Source organism: Labrus mixtus, chromosome 6, assembly GCF_963584025.1.
Source record: "Labrus mixtus chromosome 6, fLabMix1.1, whole genome shotgun sequence".
NCBI classification, from domain to species: Eukaryota; Metazoa; Chordata; class Actinopteri; order Labriformes; family Labridae; genus Labrus; species Labrus mixtus.
Genome location: NC_083617.1, coordinates 21,002,502 through 21,021,646, shown reverse-complemented (window position 1 = coordinate 21,021,646; position 19,145 = coordinate 21,002,502). Strand labels below are relative to the sequence as shown.

The window sequence follows — 19,145 nt, the reverse complement described above, 5'->3', positions numbered from 1 at the left end:
TGCTGCACAAAGTGGAGTTATCAATGAATCACACCATTTTCGGTTGTTATAAGTTTGAATTGCTGCTTTTGAATAACTATGACTATCTTGTTTCTGTGTTAAATGTGAGTGTTCAACATCATGAATTGTTTAAGGACCTTAACTGGCAAGAAGCCCTCCTTCTTGACTCAGTGCTAATTTTTTTATTTTATAAATTGTCTTTCTGTGTGAAGAGCTGTGGTATCTCTACTCAGACTCCACAAACTGGTGGTCTGTGCCTGACCCTGCTCTTTTCTCTCATGGTGTGAATATTAACTCACTCTTCAGATGTCAGCCTCCTTCACTAAATAAAGACTCCTTTAAGGAGCTCTGTGCTGTCAAATAAAAAGTCTCTGTGTGTGATGGGGCGAGGAGGGGTGGGGCTCCAACTGTCCACCACACTGCTCCACTTATCTCTTGACAAGCCACAAACACTGACATCAACACAGAGCTGAAGATGTAGCTAATTCAAAGCCTCATGGGCCAGTTATCTGAGCCTTAAAGGGTCTTTGTGGACTTCTTAAGGGGATGTCATGGGGAGATCCTATTGTCTATTTGAAAATGTGTATGGAAATACGTATGTATGTTATGGTAGGGTAGGTTATATAGGTTAATTACTCTTAATTCTCTAACCGGTTTGTTCATAAACAACTTTAATTTGCCAACTTTGCTTCCCTGCAGTTCTCTTAATACTTTGTATTTATACTTTGATTAAAATTTTCTTAAAATTGGTATCACAACTCCACCTCGGCTTTCTTTTAACCTGACCTACTTTTGAGCCACTTTACTCCGAATGATCACATTGTCTGGCCCTGGAACTTAAAATGATGGCTGGCCTCCGTCAAGAGCAGTGCACTCGCTATAAGTGGCACATATACTGTTGTGAACGTATATTAGCACCTTAAAGTCTAGATCCCAACTATAGGAAGATCTCACCTCATTCACATGTATTTCAAGGGAAAAATAGCCCTGTCTCACATATGGACCAATACGGTATTTGGTAATGAAATCACTTTAATTCATTTGAATATTCTAAAACGTTTGGTTTCATTTTCTACATATTTATAAATCTATATCCCCTCTCTGACATTTGGGGTATATTTCAAATCCTTTAATATGTTGAGTCGCTGCAGCTTTTTGTACCAGATGTTTTGAGGTATGTTTTCTGCAGTGATGGCGGGTTCTTACAGTGTGACCACTTATCAGCTTGTGGTTTTGAAGTAGGTTACTTTCCAGTAAAATGTCTTCACTCACTTCTGAACTCAAAGCTGTTTTTGAGTCAGGAGTAAAATCACACTGATGAGCAACACCATCATGGAATTGTTCCAGTTTTTTTCCTGCACAGTCATGATGAAATGTTGAATAGGTGTTTGATGATAACTGAAATGTAATAAAGGTTTCTTTCTTCTGACAGGTTGGTGGATGTGATGTTAGTCTGACCTGACTGGCTACTCTGCTTCATCGACACACTTTCCCATGGAGCCTTGTACCGACACGGACACTATTCTACCATGGAGCCACCAGTCAGGTAAAGAACACACACACACACACACACACACACACACACACACACACACACACACACACACACACACACACACACACACACACACACACACACACACACACACACACACACAGACAGACACACACACACGTCAGTAAGTGTGTGTAATGTCTGCAGGATGTTTTTTTGTGGTCACATGAAAAACATTACTGGTCAGCTTTCTGCTCCTCTTAAGTTACCCTAAGTCTTTAAAACACGCGCACACTAGCATATGCACACTTGGTATCTCATTTTTTTTTGTCATGGTTTTTGGTTTAGTTCGATTCTGACGGCCCAGCTTTTTGTAGTGTATTTTGGTAGTTGGAGTTTTGTTCCCTCAACTATTTAAGCTCTTAATAAGCTTCCATGCTGACTGGCTTCTTTCATTATCTATGTGTTTCTTCCTTTTGTTTATGTTTCTCCCCGTGCTACGTTGTATACCTGTGTACCAAATGTGCCTCTGTACATGGGGCACATGAACTAACCACTGGGCCACCGGTGAACCTATTCCTTCAAACATTTTTGCCGCCTCTCCCCCATTTTTTTTGAGGGGATTAACATTTGACCCTTGGATTTGAGGCAGTGCTGGCCAATCAGGATGCTTCCTGGCTTTTAATTGTGGGCTCTGATCTGGTTATTTGAGCTGTCATCTGCTTTGATTAATAACCACAGAGCAGGAGAGCAGGAAGAGTGGTGATTACACTGAGCCTGAAGGCTGCATCTGGACCTGTGTGTATGTCAGAGAGAAAGAGAGAGAGAGAGATGTAAATTAAGTCATGCTTTACAAAGGGAAAGTGTGTATGTGTTTATCTTTGTGTGTGGAAAGTAAAGTCATGATTTGAAAAAGTCTGCAAATTCAAAGAGTTTTTCTGCATCCCAATAAGTTTCCTATTTACAGTATCAATGCTATGTGTATTACAGTGGAATCACAATGTCAACAAAAGAGCAGAGAAGACCATACTGACAAACAGAAAACGTAATGAAGTCAGAGTGAAAAATGTGGCTGTTTGCGTTCACACATACAGCTCCTCCTATCAGGAGTTTTCTGGAAATCTGGAAACCCTAAAACAATATGGCTTTCACACTTCTCCGCTCTTTTGTTTACATTGTGATTTCGCCGAATCAGACGGAGCATTGATATGAAGGTCTGACAGGAATAGTCTCCCACTGTGAGGAGCATATGTGAACAGCCAGTTCAGGAGAATATCCGGAGCAGTCCTCTTGAAATTTTATTTTCAGGAGTTCATATGTGAAAATGGCTTTAGTTAGTGAAACCTAACAGCTCTATCTCTCAGCTTTAATGAGGTCAGTATTTCCTGAGCAGTTTCCCGAGCAGTCTAACTCTGCTGATGAGTTTTCAATAAGAACCTGACCGTCTGTTAAAATGAGGCAGATTGCTGCCTTTTGTGTCATGACGACGTGACTCAAGTGTCTGAGTTTTCAAACAGAGCCGGCCAGTCTGCAGCTCAAAATCACTCCCATATGTTTCTCTGCAGGACTGCCTGCCCCCTTAAACCATGCTACATGCTTTATTCACACACTATCACAGCACTGCTCAGATCACATTGGTCCAGATAGTTTTATAGTCTACAATTAATACCAATATAGTATAACTTACCAGTAACATATTTTTGTAGTTCAGACTATTAAGACCCTTTTCAGACTGAAGGCCTTCTTTAGTGTCCACAGAAAACACATCATACACGTTAATCATCTTACGAATAATTATATTTTATTGAAGATCTGTTCGCAGCAATTGATGTAAAACAAGTTAAGAGTTCCTTGTTTTATTGTCATAATATAAATCTGATCTAGAAATAGCTTTACTACGGCAAAAAATGTCAGTTAAGGTTAAGTTGCAAGAATAAATATAATATAATATCAAATGTAATATATTATTATAATCTGTCTATTGGCACTTACAGATGGGCCAGCCCCCCTAATATAATGATAGGGGAAACAGTGCCTTATCTGCCATCAGAAGTAGTAACAAAGACAGCATGGGGGGAAGACGATGGAATTGTGTATCATGGAGCCAGTGAGACAGAAAAGCACTGTGTTTGTGTGTCATACCTGAGTGTGTGTTAGTGAAGCTCCTGCTGTGTGTTTACACGTCATGCCTGTTGTGCTTCTACAACACATTGATACCGATGTTGTACATAGGGGTGGGGTTTTATTGGACCATAGAAAAACAATCTTGGGATTGATAGTGGTGACATCATATTGGTTAACAGCCAATGTGATCAATGAGCAAAGAGAGAAAATAGAGGATAAAAGATGCCTTGTTTTCCTCAAAAAGCCCTTTTTAAGTTGTTCTGTGCATTGTTTCTCATGATTGTCAATGCTCTCTCCTATCGTCGGATTTAACTTCTGTTTTATTTTTGCAATACAAATCGCATTGTCACCTAATAAACGTGATAAAATCGAATTGGTACAAAAAAAAAATCATCCCAGCCCTAGTCGTTCAGGATAAAATGCGTAAGAACAGAGATGTAATGAAGACTGCAGCGGTACTACAATCTGTAAAGGGCTTTTGAGGATATTGAGAACTTCTTAAATGTTCTTGTGCTCAGGGATAATGCTTTTTATAAAACTAAAGCATCAGTGAAGTTTTTGTGAGGATTGAGCACAAAAAAGGAGATGAGCTGCAGTGCTTAGGTGAAGTGATTGATATGCCGAACTGAGCGAGTGAGGAGTGTTTATCTTTACTGCCACTCAGTGAACACTCCCCGTGGTCGGCAGGGTTTTCATTCCACTTTTTATCAGAAACTCTATCAGTCATAAATTCCTCAGACGCTCATCTGACTGGTTTATGAGTCTCTGGTGAGTGTTCAGTTACACCGTGGCGCTTTTTTTTTCTTTCATTTTTTAAAGAAACAACAATATTTTCATCTGTTTCTTTTCCGTTGGTGTCAGTGAATGATTTAGTCTCAAAGGTGACACTAAATAATGAAAGAAACAGCTGTTAAATCTTCAGGTCAATGTGTCACTGTCCTGAGGGCTGACACTTCAAAACAAGTTTGAACCTGGTGTAGAAGTTCCATTCAAATACAGAATTAATAGTCTATAAATTGGGCTTTCTTCATGTCACATTAAATATTGTGAACACTTCAGAGATCCACTTCCAAACTGGAAAACTATTTTCATTTTCTCCCACTCTTCCTATATGCCACACTTCTTCTGTCTTCAACTCTAAAGCCATTTATTTTTCATCTTAACTTTATATTACTGAGTGTGAATCAATATTCATACTTATTTTTGTACTTCTAGGCTTCTTTATTGAGATTCTTATTCAGCAGGTACACAAACACACAGGCTCGCACACATTCACACACAGGACCACCTATATCGTCATGTAGACCGTGCTCGTCTCTGTGGCCTGGCTGAAGTTTCCGAGACGACACGGTGGATGAAACCAGCCGACCTCCCTGCACGGAGTCCGGTCTCTGACCAGACCACCCACCTACGCATACACACACTCACTCACTCGGGGCCAATGAGCTGTCTGCTGCTATTACAAATATATTTTAGTTTTATTTTGTATCCCTCCGGGAAAAATCGTCTGGGCTCTAGTTCTTCCAGTTTCCACTCCTTCACACTGGGATGTGACCAGTCAAGACTGTTAGTGGCTGCTGCAAACGCTTTTGTAGCAGCTGAGACAGACAAAGATTTTCTCTCAAAACAAAAATGTATATATGAAAGGGGGTTAATGTGATTGACAGCAAATAAAAGCAGGAAAGGATAGCTCTGTGAAATGAGGGTGGGGCTAAACATCAAACTTCCTGCCTTTGGGACCCAAGTGAAAGATTGTAGCTGTTCTCACAGAAAGTGAGGACGCTATCAGAGCTGCAGTTTCCTGCAGTGTAGATCAGGAGGTGTTTGTGAGTGTGGTGTGTTTTTCCATTACCTGGTTCCTACATTCCAGCATCAGTTGAGTAGGAAGGGGGAAAGGAAAAGAGAGAAGGAGTCATTGAAATGCAGTAGGATGAGGAGGGGGACTATACTGATAAGCAGAAGAGTTCAGCAAAGTTTCTTTACGACAACAAGGCAGAGAAAAAGTTAATTCTTCGTGTTTTCCAGTAATATATCACCAATCTTTTAAACGGGTGTCCTATTTTTTATCATGTAGAAGTTTAATCATTATCTTTGTCTTTGTTTAAGAAAGTTTGTCTTTGTTTGTGTTGGATGGCAGAGATCAAGTTTGGAAGTGTTGAGGAACCTTCATGGGGTAGAAATGCATCGATTTGTTAAAGGGGGGGGGGGGGCATCTAGGGATGGGTTTTGAGAATGGGTATTTATGGGTATTTATTGGTACTACTAAGTGATTTGTCAGGACTGGAAATTGACAAACCGGTTTGTCAACAAATCATTGACAAACCGTGCTCCTATTGGTATTTATGTTAACAGTCTCATTATCTATGCTGGGCAAGTGGGACCCTTACTTATGCAGGGGTGGCATCTAGTTTGTGTGCACATACGTATAATAGCATGTATTTACCCTTTCTACAACGTATCTTCAATAATCTTATCTACTTTAACTCTAAGCATTAAAGTAAAATATATAAGACCACCCAACCCTTTTTTCTGGCCACCCAAGCCGTTTAAGATGGCTGGATTTTATTGGTCAAAGCTTCACACAACAGTATGTTAGGTATTAAATGTATTCAGATTTCAAATATGAATTAAAACCACAAGCGGTGATGAAGGGCCCTCTCACCCCTGTACATGGCGGGTGTGTCGCGACCGTGGGAGTGCAGCAGGATTTGGCTAAGCAGCCGGCCGTGCAGTTCGATTTGTGTAAGAAGTCGTAGTGCTTGGAAGTTCGAAAAGGCAACGCTATGAGATTCAGAGAATATTGGTATGCAGAGTGGTTCATGTCGGAACTGTCATGATGCACAGCTGCAAAATGTGCTGCTGCATTGGCGTCTTTTGCCGTTTTCACATATGCACTCCTGAAGTTATGCAGATAATAGTCATTTAAAACACATGTAATGTGTTATTTATATGTGATCAAACAGATCAAATCAAAGTTCTTTACATTAAGTATTTTTAAAAAGCCGTCAGTCAATAACGGCATCAATAAAGCGTGTTGAAGATCTTAAAAGATTATCTCTCGACTGGAGGAGGCTGGCTGCATCCCAGCCTGAAAAGATCCAAGAACGAAGAGCACAGGCGAACCCGCATCTTTGTTGGATAATGTCGGCTGAACAAACAGGCTCCCTTCTTCCATTTAATATTAGACTAAAAGAAATGATTGAAAACCTGAAATGTGTTGCATCAAATGCAGGTGTTTGACTAAATGTTGTGTGATGTGCATTTCAAATCTGAATAGCCCACTTTCCAAACATAAGAATTTAAGACTTACATATAGGATGGTCCTGTCTCTGGCTTACACAGACTTTTTTCTAATGTCACATGTAGAATGGTCTAAGTGTGTGTGCTGGGTGCATTTATTAACATGACACACCAGCATATTATTGATTATTTAAATCTCTGGACATACTGATTAGTTATGATCTAAAATAATTTTCTGTATGCTTAAAGGGGTCAGCTGTTACACACAAAGCCCAGGTTCATACGGTAAATTGTTTGGAGTAAAACAGCCGTTTGAGATAAATCCCAGTTTAAAAAAATATTTCCTCTTTCAGAGGCTTAACGTTTTATTTAGCTTCCTCTGGAGGTGTTTCTGTCCTTTTTAAAGTAACTGTTTTTAGTTTTTCTGTTTTTATTTCTCTCAATTTTTGCAGGGATATTCCTGTGCCAAGAGAGCGTCTACGGCAATCAGCCTCTCTAGTCCCCACAAGATGTTGGCATTGCCTTAATTTTAGAGATTTAGATTGATGTCTTTTGATTTAATTTGTAAAATACCCTTTGTAGGATAATATTTTGATAGATTGTCATCATAAATGCATGTTTTGGTAATAGTATTTCATTACTACAAAGCAGTAAGAGATTTATATTTTTTTATTGATATATTTGTTTCCTTTTCTTTTAATTTTCTTGCATTTATAATTCTCAAAACAAATAAAAAAATTATGGCAGAATTCCTGTTGTGTTTTGACTATGGGTGTAAGATGACTTTTTGTAGGTATTGACATGGTTGATATACATAAAAAATGTCATGCATGTAGGAGAAAAAAACCTCTATGGGCGCCGCGGCCACGCCCTTTTATGTAGATTCTTGGTTTCGCATCATTTTAGATATTTAACATGTCTAGAACACAATGACACGGAGTTGGCGATGAACGGGTGCTCGGGGAAGTATGTCCAAATAGGGAGCCTGTGAAACATGAAATTGGGACCATTATGTAACAATTCAAAAAATTGTGGCGGACTTCCTGTTGGGTTTTTACAATGCGTGCAAGAGGATTATATGTAGGTCCTGACAGGGTTAATATACATAAAAAGTTTCATGCATGTAGGTGAAAAAAACCTCCTATGGGGAGGACCCTCAAATAACTACTTCCTGTTTGATGGCGAAAAACAAGATTGATGGCAACAGCGTTTGAAGTAGGCCTTCAAGCTCAGAATGGTATTATCTCTAAGGTCTTAGCATGGTTCACACCTACTTGTAAGGAGATATGAGGAACCGTGTAGGAATGGCTTGTTCTACTTCAGAAGCAAATACTTCCTGTTGTCAACTGGTGGCGCTGTGACTAATCAAAAAAATTAAATCATGAATGTGTTCAGGCTTGGCCTGTGTGACAAGTGTGCCAGAGTTATAACAATTTCTTTTTTCAAAATAATTTCTTCACGTACGATGGAAACATAATATGTCCAAGGTCTTAGGCTGGTCCACACCAATTTTGGGGGAGATATGACAAACCGTGTACGAATGGATAGTTCTAATTCAGAAGTGGTGACTTTCTGTTGTCAACAGGTGGCGCTGTAACTAAATAAAAAAGGTCCTGTTCCCGTGTCATGCATGATAAATTTGGTGATGATTGAACACATCTCAGAGATATAACAATTTATTTTGTTGGTGGCGTGCCAAAAATGACATCAAACTTTGAGAGCCCGCCCCAGCCACGCCCTATGGTGAAACCTTGTGGTTTGCACAAATGTGAATCTTCAACTTGCCTACTTTAATTTGATACCAAACTTGAATTGATCAGATGAACGCTCTCGAACAAGTGCATTCAAATAAGAGCAGTGTGAAATCTGGACTTTGACTGAACGTAGCGCGCTTCCTGTACATTTTAGAGTATTGCCATAATGTACTTTTTTCTCGTCTTATGGAGTTACATGTGACTCACCAATTTTCGTGAATGAAGGTTAACCACAGTACCCTGGCTGAGCGCTGAGGAGCCATCTGGCGACACCCATTCACCGAACCACTTAAATACGTAAATTTCTGAGGCTGAATTTTGGGTGAAGTTTGGTGAGTTTTTGTGCATGTTAAGGCCCCCAAATAAGCAATTCATTGTGGCAAGGGAGAAAAAATAATAATTCCTTCAGTTTCAATAGGGTCCTCGCTCCGAGGTCGGTGCTCGGGCCCTAATAAATAAAAGAAGTCAAGAGTCTATTAAAACAAAGTTAATATTTGCATCTGAAAATAAAGGGTTGCTATCAATATGAATATCTGTGTATTTATAACATCCTAAGCCATCTCTAAGTGTAACACCAATTTTTAGTGTATGATTTCATCATGCTTCTGATGTCCTCATTTAAGTTCCCTGGAGCAGGGTGAACAGATCACAAAGTCAGTTGCTCAAGTATCCTAGGGCAGTTTAGAAGATTTTTTGTAATAAAGAGTTAATTAACAATCAGTGTTTTATTTTAGCATTAAATTGATTATCTATTTTTTTAAATACAAAAAAGTAATTGTTCTTTATAGAAAGAAAATTGGAATTGGCAAATCAGAATTGGCAGGTCATACGATAAGATAAGATATACTTTAATGTCCCATGGGTAAATATATCTTGGACTCTGTCCTGCAGTTACAAAGAGCATAAACTATAATGCATAAAAAGAGATCATACAAAACAGATCTTAAAAAAAAAAGTTCAGACCATTTTCAAGGTCAGAAAAGGGCCCATAACAAACAGAACAGTCTGTTACACATGCAGCATGTCAGCCGTGAGCCGGAAAAGTGTTATCTAGCAGTATAAAAAATGACACAAGGGGTTTCATAGAACGACTAGTTCAATGCTTAACCACATGATATTAAAGCACAAGGAGAAGCCAAAAACAACAGGCAGTTTTGCAATACATCTTTTCTAGTCTTTCTAGCACTGGTTGGCTCACGTTGTTGTGATGATACCAGAATGGAAAAGATTAGCCTGCTATATCGAACTGGTGACCAGAGATATGCTCCCATTAAGTTTTGTGAAAAGAGAAGGCTTCTGTAAGCTGATGGCATTCGTCAGCCCGAGTAAAAGTCCCCATCAACAACAGCTACGAGAGTGGATGAGGAAAGAGCAACAGTGTTGAGTGTTAATTTGTAACGTGTCAGTAAAGTGGCTGTTGTTACATAATTGTGGACAGATTAAAAAAACTACTCCAATTTAGTATTGATAACATACTTTAAAAAGGAGCAAGACGGAAAGTAGCGTTGAAATAGGTGGGTGTATACATGAAGACGATGTAACACCGTTAACTCTGACTACTACAACAGGCTACAGCTAACTGGTTCAACCAGTAGTGTTGTCTGGGAACTCTCCAGTTCTCTCATCAGTATGATTTATGATCTTAATGTTGTTTTTATGGTCTGAGTGTGTTTGTTTTATGACTTGACTGTGGGACAAAGAGAACCCTGTGCCAGTGATGGATAGACCTGTTTCTATGGTGATAGTGATTAAAATCACCTCTAGGGAACCTCACTGTACCACTTTATGAGTTTATTACTGTGTGACCAAGCTCAATGTCTGTGTGTCTCAGTATGGATCAGCCATAAGGTGGGTGGAATTGCATGTTGTCATATTGTTCAGTTAACATGGTTTAAACCTGTGTTGCCCCTGTGGATGCTGGGTAATTTGTGTTGCTTTTACCTGATAAAAGCCAGTGGAATCAAGTTTTTAACCTCTAATGAAATAAGGCTTCACTGCTGCCCACTCTATCTCACACAGACAAACAAATACGGTGCGTTTGCCTACAGTATGTGGCAATTCAAGTCTGTGTGTCATTACAATTTCATAAAGGCAGAAATAAAATGCCGACATGAAATTACTGCTAAAACCCCTCAAAGCTGGAGATGCACCAATTGTTTATAGCTATAGCATGTACCATTTTTTCACACAAGTTTTAGTTTGTTTTTTTTGTTTTTGAAAAACCACATTCAAAACTATCCTATAAGCTTCTTATTTTTAACATTCTCTGGTTTCTTTTCTCTTTTATGTCAGTTAACTGAATAACTATAGGCCGTGGAAAATAAATACATTTAAGGACATCGTGTTGAGCATACAGACACACTTACAATGATGATAAATAAATTACAAAATAGGTATCATTGTTGATAAGTCTCCGGCCTTGCTGCATGTCAATTGTAGGGATGTTTCTGTGTGAGTATTTTCCTAGTCAATTTAACGTACATTTTATTTTTCTAAACAAATATTATAGAGAAAAGAAAACATAAAACAGTAAAAATTGGGTACAATTTATTTAAAGCCTTCTGCAAGGTTAACAACAATCGTGGCTAATGTTAGCAGTGCTAGTACCTCCAGCCATCGGTCCTCTCTGCAGGTTAACGTCTACATGCCTGTGTTGAATGTGGCCACTCATTTCTCTATCTATTAAATTGTTTTCTCAAATGTAATATTGCTGTTAAAATTACAATCACAAGTTTCTGAAGCCAAAAGTCGATTATTTTTTAAAATTTGATGATGCGTTTAGATAATTTAGCGATTTATCAAGTTGACTATAAAATGCAATATCCTTTACCTATCCATATAAATATAAATTGTTGTGATTTTGATATCTTGATATCTTTTAGTTCTGACTTTTCTTCAGACTAAGCAAGGCCTGACTTCTTTGAAAGAGAGTATTTGAAGGAAAAATTGTTGTCATATCCAACTTTGGCCCCGTACCATTTCAAGAAGTTCCAACCTTTTTGAATCCTTCAGGTAGTTCTAAAAAATCCCCCTCCTAAATTGATGTAATTTGCATGCTTTTTAAGCATAGAGTACCATTCACGCTAAACTAATGGGAACAAATAAAAGATGGTGATGAAAAAGAGGAAGCAGGAGATGCAGGGATGAGGAGGCCCGAAGCTCTGCTCATCGTGGCTCGGGGTATTCTGGGTATTCTTATGCTAATCCATTGCTGTGGATGAGGCGCAGAGCAGCCAAGCAAACAATGGCAGTGGAGCCAGAAAGTCTGGCCTGCAGTCTCCCAGGCCCTGAAAGGCATGTCGGGCAGGGCGCCGACACCAACGGGAGGCTGCTGCAGCACCCAGAGGCCCGCCTGCAAGGAGGGGCCCCTGGAGGGGACAGGGAACAGAGCCAAGATGGAGAGAGAGAGAGAGAGAGAGAGAGTGAGAGCGGGGAGAAGAGAGGAGAAATGAGAAGCAGGGAGAGAAGGGGAGGGGGAGATGGATAACTGGAAGGGGCAGAGAGAAGGGAGAAATGAGAAAGGAAAACCATCAGATGAGGAATCGAAAAAAGGTACGGTAATACGAGAAAAAAGAATGTAACAGGAGGGGAGAGAGAAAAGGAGACTGAACATAAGAGACAGAAATTAAGAAGGCAAAAGGAAAGGTAAAGAACCCCAACAAAATGTCACTAAAGAGAAATAAATACATACAAGCTGCTGTACCATTACTTCTCCTGTGAGGTCTTCTTCTGTGGTATTGTTGCCGTCAAAATGGATGAGAAGAAACTAATTGAGGTGGAAAAAGAACCTGATTACTGCAGGAACAGTCCAAACATTATAAAGATTGTAATCTAAAAACATAATCTAGTCTTGAGAGACAGCTGAGGTGCAAACCACAAGAATCAGATGGCATGTAGGATGAGTGCATTTTTGTGAATTGTTTAGGTCTTGATTTTCAGTCTTCAGATAGCTCTACCTCATTTACTCAGCAATCAATGACAGAAAATGTACAGCTTCTTAAATTTGAGTATTACTGTTTTTTGCTGCACAGTATCATCATATGCTCAATGTCTTTGGGCTTTGTGCCAAACATGGCTATCCAAGAGTCAATCTGAGCTCTTAGAAACTCTGCTGGATATTTTTCATTGACATTTTATGGACCAAAAGATTAGTCAACAAATAATTGGACAGCTGAGAAAGGAGGGGATGAAACAGTAATACAAAAAAACAAACCACTCTGTGTTTGTCCCAGCTGTCCTTTTAATATTCTCCTCCCTCCCCAGCACAGATCTCGATCTCGCTCATTACTGCATTTATTTGTAGAGCTCAGGAGCTGTCGGAGTCGACTGCTCCTCCAATCAGGCCGTTGAGTCATTTATTTAGTCTGCCGCCATTCTTCCAGAGCAGGAAGTGGAGACGCATTAAGGCTTGATTATTGATGTCTGGCCCCTCATGCTGCAGTCCCTCCAGGGATTGAGAAAGGGGAAATGAAAGGGATGGATTATTAATGCAGGTAATAGAGCTGTGCATCTTCACTGGTCTTACGATTCGATTCGATTACGATTATCCAGTCAACGATTCGATATCACGATGCATCACGATTCATCTTCAATTTTCTATATTACTGCACATTGCTACTTTTTCATAAACAGAGTCAAACAGTCTTATAAATATCATTTCCTGATATGAATGTTTCACATTAAAAGCACTTCAACTTCAGATAGGCCGGGGACTTTTATTTTGAAGAACTTGTCGGAAATAGAAAGTGTTTATCATCGAACGATCGCAGCTTTAGCGGAGGTGCACTTAGCTGTGATACTGTCGGGAGTCTGCTGTGTTTACAGCCGCTCACTTTATCACGAGTCACCGCCACAGCCCCCTTCTTTTAGTTATCCTGGACTTAAGGGCGCGGTCACACTGGCCATCCGTACCGTGCTGTACCCAAGCACGATTGCCACCCCGCAGCGCCGTTGCCCCGCTGGCCGGCACGGCCTGCGGTCACACTACACAGGACTATCCGTGCCTAAGCACGATTACCTCTTCTACATAACGTCGTAATACAACACATGCACGCTTTATGTTATTATGAAGCGTGCTCAGTTTACAAACAGGCGGACGAGAGAGAAAGAGACGCGCGGTCGAGTCCGTGTCTGCACATCAGAGAAAAACACAGAACATGACAGCTACTTTTCTGACTTTACAGCTTATTTTAAGCCATTTTAATCAGACACAGCAATAAATTAATTAATTGTTCTCTGATGTGCGGGCGTCCGCGCGGACGCCCGCACATCGGAGAACAACACAGAGCATGACAGCTACTTTGTGTCTTATATTGAGTCATGTTATTCAGATACAGCCATGAAACTCTGGAATTCTCCATAATGAAGGCTGTCAGCGTTGTGTACCCGCGTGCTTGTGCTCGTGCATGAAGTGTACCGTGCTGAAACACACCTCTCTGAAGTGTGCCAAAGACAAGGAAGTGTACCGTGCCTGAGCACGATACGGAGTGGTCACACTGGTCAAACGAACTGGACTTTAGCGTTGAAGCGTGCTTGGGCACGGTACGGATGGCCAGTGTGACCGTGCCCTAAGACAGCGAGGCATCAGTTTAAACACTAATAGAAAAAAGCATCTGCTAACAGCTAAATGCGGTTGTTTTGCGCAGCGTTGAGTGAGTTTGTTTTACCTAAACACACACAGTTGTGTGTAATGAAAGTAACGTAGGCTAACAGAGGGATTTGTGACAGAAAACAACGTTAATTGAGCTCCTGTGCTTGCTGACTTTATGAGCAGAGTCAGCTGGTCCTGCAGGCTCAGAACACAGTGTTCCGCTGCAGGCTGAAACGGCTTGACTCGGTGTCTCTTTAGCCGCAGCACGGATTAGCATCTTCATTACAGCTAAATAATCTGCCTTAACATACTCCACTGCAATCACTTAAATGTCATATATTGGTCATCTTACAATTCTGGACAGCTTGCACAGGACTAATGTTTCTTTGACAAGCAGCTTTTTATTCAGGTGTGATTTTGTTGAAAATGATTTCTCTTTGAATTGATGAATTGTAGGGTTAGGGTGTTGAAAGTCTAGTAATATGGACAAAATACCCTTCCTTGTGACTTGTGTATACATTTTTTTATTTGCACCAGCATTCAGAACCCGCATACATTCAATGGAATGATGTGCATTGTAGAAAATGTGCAATTATCCGATGGAAGAAGATGGAACCAAAATGTTTTAGCTTGATAGATTGCACCGATACTCTTTTATCACAATGGTAGTGATATATCTGTCAATTAACAAACTGATTGACTTATTGTGCCTGGAAAAGTCAATGCCCTTCTCTGTATGAAAACTAAACTAAGCCTGGTAAGAAGGAATCTTTCATGATTTTAAGAACACAGAAATCTAGTAAGTGGGTCTAGATTTAATTTTTGGGCAAAAACTGCTAATTTGTATTGTCTGTATTGACAAGTATCTTAGGAATTAAACCTCTAACCTGGTTTCTATTAGTTGCTTGCACTGCATTAATCTTGCCATGGGCACTAGTCATAAAAGACACCAATCCTGGTAATAACAAAAGAAATCCCAGTGCGGTTCCTGTGTGAATCTGTTCATACAGACTACTGCAGTCATGGCAGAGTAATACAATTTTACATAACTGTTTTTATAGCCGACTACCTCTCCAGCCAAATGAAAAGTTATTATACCCAGCAGCACAGAGCTTCTATAAAAGCTTCTAAAGAGCTCTCTTTCTTCTACAAGTCTTAACCTACTGCTTGGGTTTCTATCCCACCAAATTTCCCAGCATCCCTGGAGCGGTGTGACCTCAAATTCCTTCCCCTGGGGGGGCAGCTATGGCTCAGTGGTTCCCTATAAGGGCAGTTTATTCCATACAGGTGGGACTGCTAACAATACCTCCTTTCATTCCCGTCATGCTAAATGTTCCTCCTCCAAGACTGATGTCACGTCAGGCTAGCCAGAGCAGCTACGCTACATTAACTGCTGTTAGCTGAGGAGGTGAGCAGAGGAGGAGGGAGATGAGATGCCAAAGGACTGAGTGGTGTGTACAAAAAGTACACAAGTTTGAATCCCACAGAAGCCTGTAAACATCCGATGATACTGTAAAAGTTGAACTGGCCTGAAGGAAAGGTCTTTGATGAAAACATAACATGATGCCATACCTTTTATATAAACTAGTAGTGAAAGGACTTGCCTAATAAGTGGACTTCAGCACTCCTCAAGAAACCCAACTTTTGATAGATCCAACATGAGTCTGTAAAAACAGGACGCTGGTATCTCCATCAGAAATAATCTCTGCATTGTTATGTTAAGAGAAGGGAGTTTGTTGTTTGAATGTGGAGCAGACCAAAGGATCAGAGACAAGTTCAAACATGAGCACAAGCAGTAGGGATGAGGAGGAGTGAAAGTTACCCGACACCTTGAGTGTTTGGAGAATTTTTTAACCCTTCTGTATTTCATATCTGGACTAGACATTTTATTTCTCTGAGTTCAGCCTCTTTGTGTCTCAACCTTTCTTGTGTTTTTAAGTGTTTGAGCTGCAAGGGGTGATAACACAGTCTCCACTTAAGTCAGCAGTTGTGTGTGTGAGTGCAGTCGTCATACCTTATGTTTTTAAAGGGATGGATGTGTTGGGTGATTTACAAAAGCGGGTGTGTGTGTGTGATGGTGGGAGTCAGCTTCCTGTCTTGGGGGCTCACAACAGACAGTCCTTCCTGAACCTGCCTGGTCTTGCCGTCCCTCCCTCCCTCAGTCTCAATGTGTCTTTATGCATGTGTTATCTGCTACTTCTGTTGTTGTTGTCGGTCTGTACAAACTTCAGGAAACAAACTTCAGGATTGTTGTGGCAGTGAGGTGAAGATATTTCCACTTTAAGTTATCGACAAACTGACGCCGACACACAGACCAGCGAAACCACACACTCAAACTTACTCACACACACAAAAACACTGATCCTGCTTTTCCTCCCCTCTGTCTCTCATGAATGTTCCGGACCTGTGCTGTGCACCTACGATTGAAAAAGCGCGTCTTATAATTTTATACCCAAACTCATACAGCTAGATGAAATGTAGAAATATGTTTAAATAAACATTGATGCTGTTCTGTGTTGGCACCATGACATCTAATAGAAGGAAACAGGGCTGAAAAAGTGCAAGCACAAACACTTTAATGTCAAATAGAGTTTGATCAGTGCCCAATACTGCCCTAAGGGGGGGAAGTATTACACACATGCACACATTTACTTACACTCACCCTGTGTCCAATGTGTGTAGTTAGTTATGTGTCTTTGTTCTGTGCCTCCTCAGCCAGAGATGTGTGAAAAGTGGGTCACAGGTCGGACCTCTTTGTCCCCCCCGGCCAAATGAAAAGTGACAGACATCGGCCTTGGATCCGCCACTAATTCACTCACACACACACACTAACCCACAAACACACACAAAACCCTCCATCCCTTTCAGCGCCCACTAATTGCGACATGCCGTTGCTAGCGCTGTGCGGGGCCAGCGCCTGTAATTGCAGAACATCCCTGGACAAATAATTTGGTAGTTAGTCAGACCGTCTGAGGCCAGCACCGGGCCAGCAGGGGCCACCGGGTCAGAGAGGCCTGAAGATGAGGGAGCGCAAGTGCCAAACAAACCAGAATAAGACAAAATGTCTGTGGTCCAAAGTTTTATAACCAACTTGTTTGAACTCAGTAGCTCCATAAACGTTGATAAATTGACTAAAATTTTAATCTGTTTGTGGAATTTTTAAACTGGGTTTTTTGCATCATTGAACACAGAAGAAAACAGGAGCAGCCATAAGGAAAACTGAAAACTTAACTGAGTTTAAAATTACCAATCACAACAGCCATTCTTTTCTGTCTCAAGCAGCACGGTGTATGATGTTTCATTTAAACACTTCCGACTCCTGTATGAACACAAGATCTTGACAGTGTTTGAGACTTTAAATTTGCTGCACTGATTTTTGTTCATTACTCAGTTTAAGTGTATCGTTCTTTCTTTCTTTTAGGGTTTTGGAGGCCAAAGAGCTTGTGAGACAGAAGAGGACCTGATACTGTGATACCACCCCCAACACCTGAAGACCCATCCATTGGTTTCCACGTACCAACGCTCCTGCTCCTACACCGGCTCAACATATATGTCACTCTGAGGCCTGCCTCAACCCACCCTCCCTACCTCCCAGGGACCTGCTGTGGATTATAGACTTTTTTTTTATCAGGACCGGAGGGTCTCCAACACACTAACCAGTTGATCAAGAAGCTCCTTATCCCTGAGCACAGCCCTACCTGGGACCACTTCAGGTCCAGTCTGAGTTCAGTCCTGCTGCAGGATGGCAGGTTTAACATTTTGTTTGGCTGTGATGGCCAGTGCTCTTCTGTTGACCCTCAGAGCTGATGGTAAGACTATCAAAATCCATTCATCTGCTCTTTCTCTGCCTGAGCTGTTAACACCTACAGTTTCCTGTTCAAACTTCTTCTGGTCTTCTGATCTTTGTCACAGAATGAATAATTGAAATACTCCTAACCAGGTTAAAATGAGGCATTAGACATCCTTTCCTGACCAAGGGGGCAGGGTCATCTGATATGCAACTTTGGGTCAAAAGAGCTTATCAATGGAATTATTTATTATTTATTTGGAGTTCAGTGGATCAATCAAGTTGAATAAGAATTACTAAATATAAGGCTTATCTTATGGCATTATTTTTCTAGATCGTCCCTCAAGGCCACATGTAATTATAACTTATTAATAAACCATTATTAAGTTTGACTGATTATGAACAAGATTAATTATTTTAAATTTAATTTTTAAAGATCCATGTGGAATGGTCAGACAGAACTGCCAAATCAGCAGCCTGTGATTCTTTGATTCATATGCAGATCTGTGAATAGAGATGCAGAAACAAACCTGAGTGTGCATCATATCTCAGAAAGAGTCATAGATGATGCAAACACTCCGAGAAAATCAGTGCATATGTGTGAATATGTGGCGGATAAACAATCTATACTATTGTGAGAGATATGTTTTAATGGAAATACTAAATATCAAGACCTGAGAATTACAGTGAATATTTTTAAGAGTCATGTAAAAAAAAATCAATATCTTTTATCTCTCTATCTATCAATAGACTTTTGCTATTTTTTAACAAGGGTCTTTTTTCAGCCGCTTTCTGCCCCTTTCATACACAACACCGCCGTAACAAAGCTCCACTGTCATTACATCTTAAGAAATCCATATTGATTCCTCAACAGTGTAATATTAGTGTCCCAATCAGAGAATTCACATTGTGTTACAGCATTGCAGAAGCACAAGAGAGCATGGCACAGGGTGAACTCCACATACACACTCAGTCTGACATGCAAATACACACACTGTGCTCCACCCCGACTGGCTATGCCCCCTGCTGGCTCTGCCAATCCCGGCTACCCCTAAACCGGCTATGTTATTACCTCCAAAGGCGGTACAGCAGGGGGGATTACTTGTCCCCCTGTGAAGATACCCCGACATTCATATTGAAGGCGAAACATCATAT

General features: G+C 40.5%; 1 protein-coding gene across 2 annotated transcripts in view; it reads left to right on the top strand.

Annotated features, from left to right (window-relative positions):
• The window catches only part of bmpr1aa (bone morphogenetic protein receptor, type IAa), a 50,494-nt gene that overhangs the window by 14,292 nt on the left and 17,057 nt on the right, over nucleotides 1–19,145 (top strand). For both annotated transcript variants that reach the window (XM_061040428.1, XM_061040429.1), the window contains exons 2-3: nucleotides 1,433–1,546; nucleotides 17,625–18,012. In XM_061040428.1, the coding sequence (XP_060896411.1) occupies nucleotides 17,946–18,012 (67 nt within the window). In that variant the 5' untranslated portion in view covers nucleotides 1,433–1,546; nucleotides 17,625–17,945. The remainder of the gene's footprint in view (nucleotides 1–1,432; nucleotides 1,547–17,624; nucleotides 18,013–19,145) is intronic.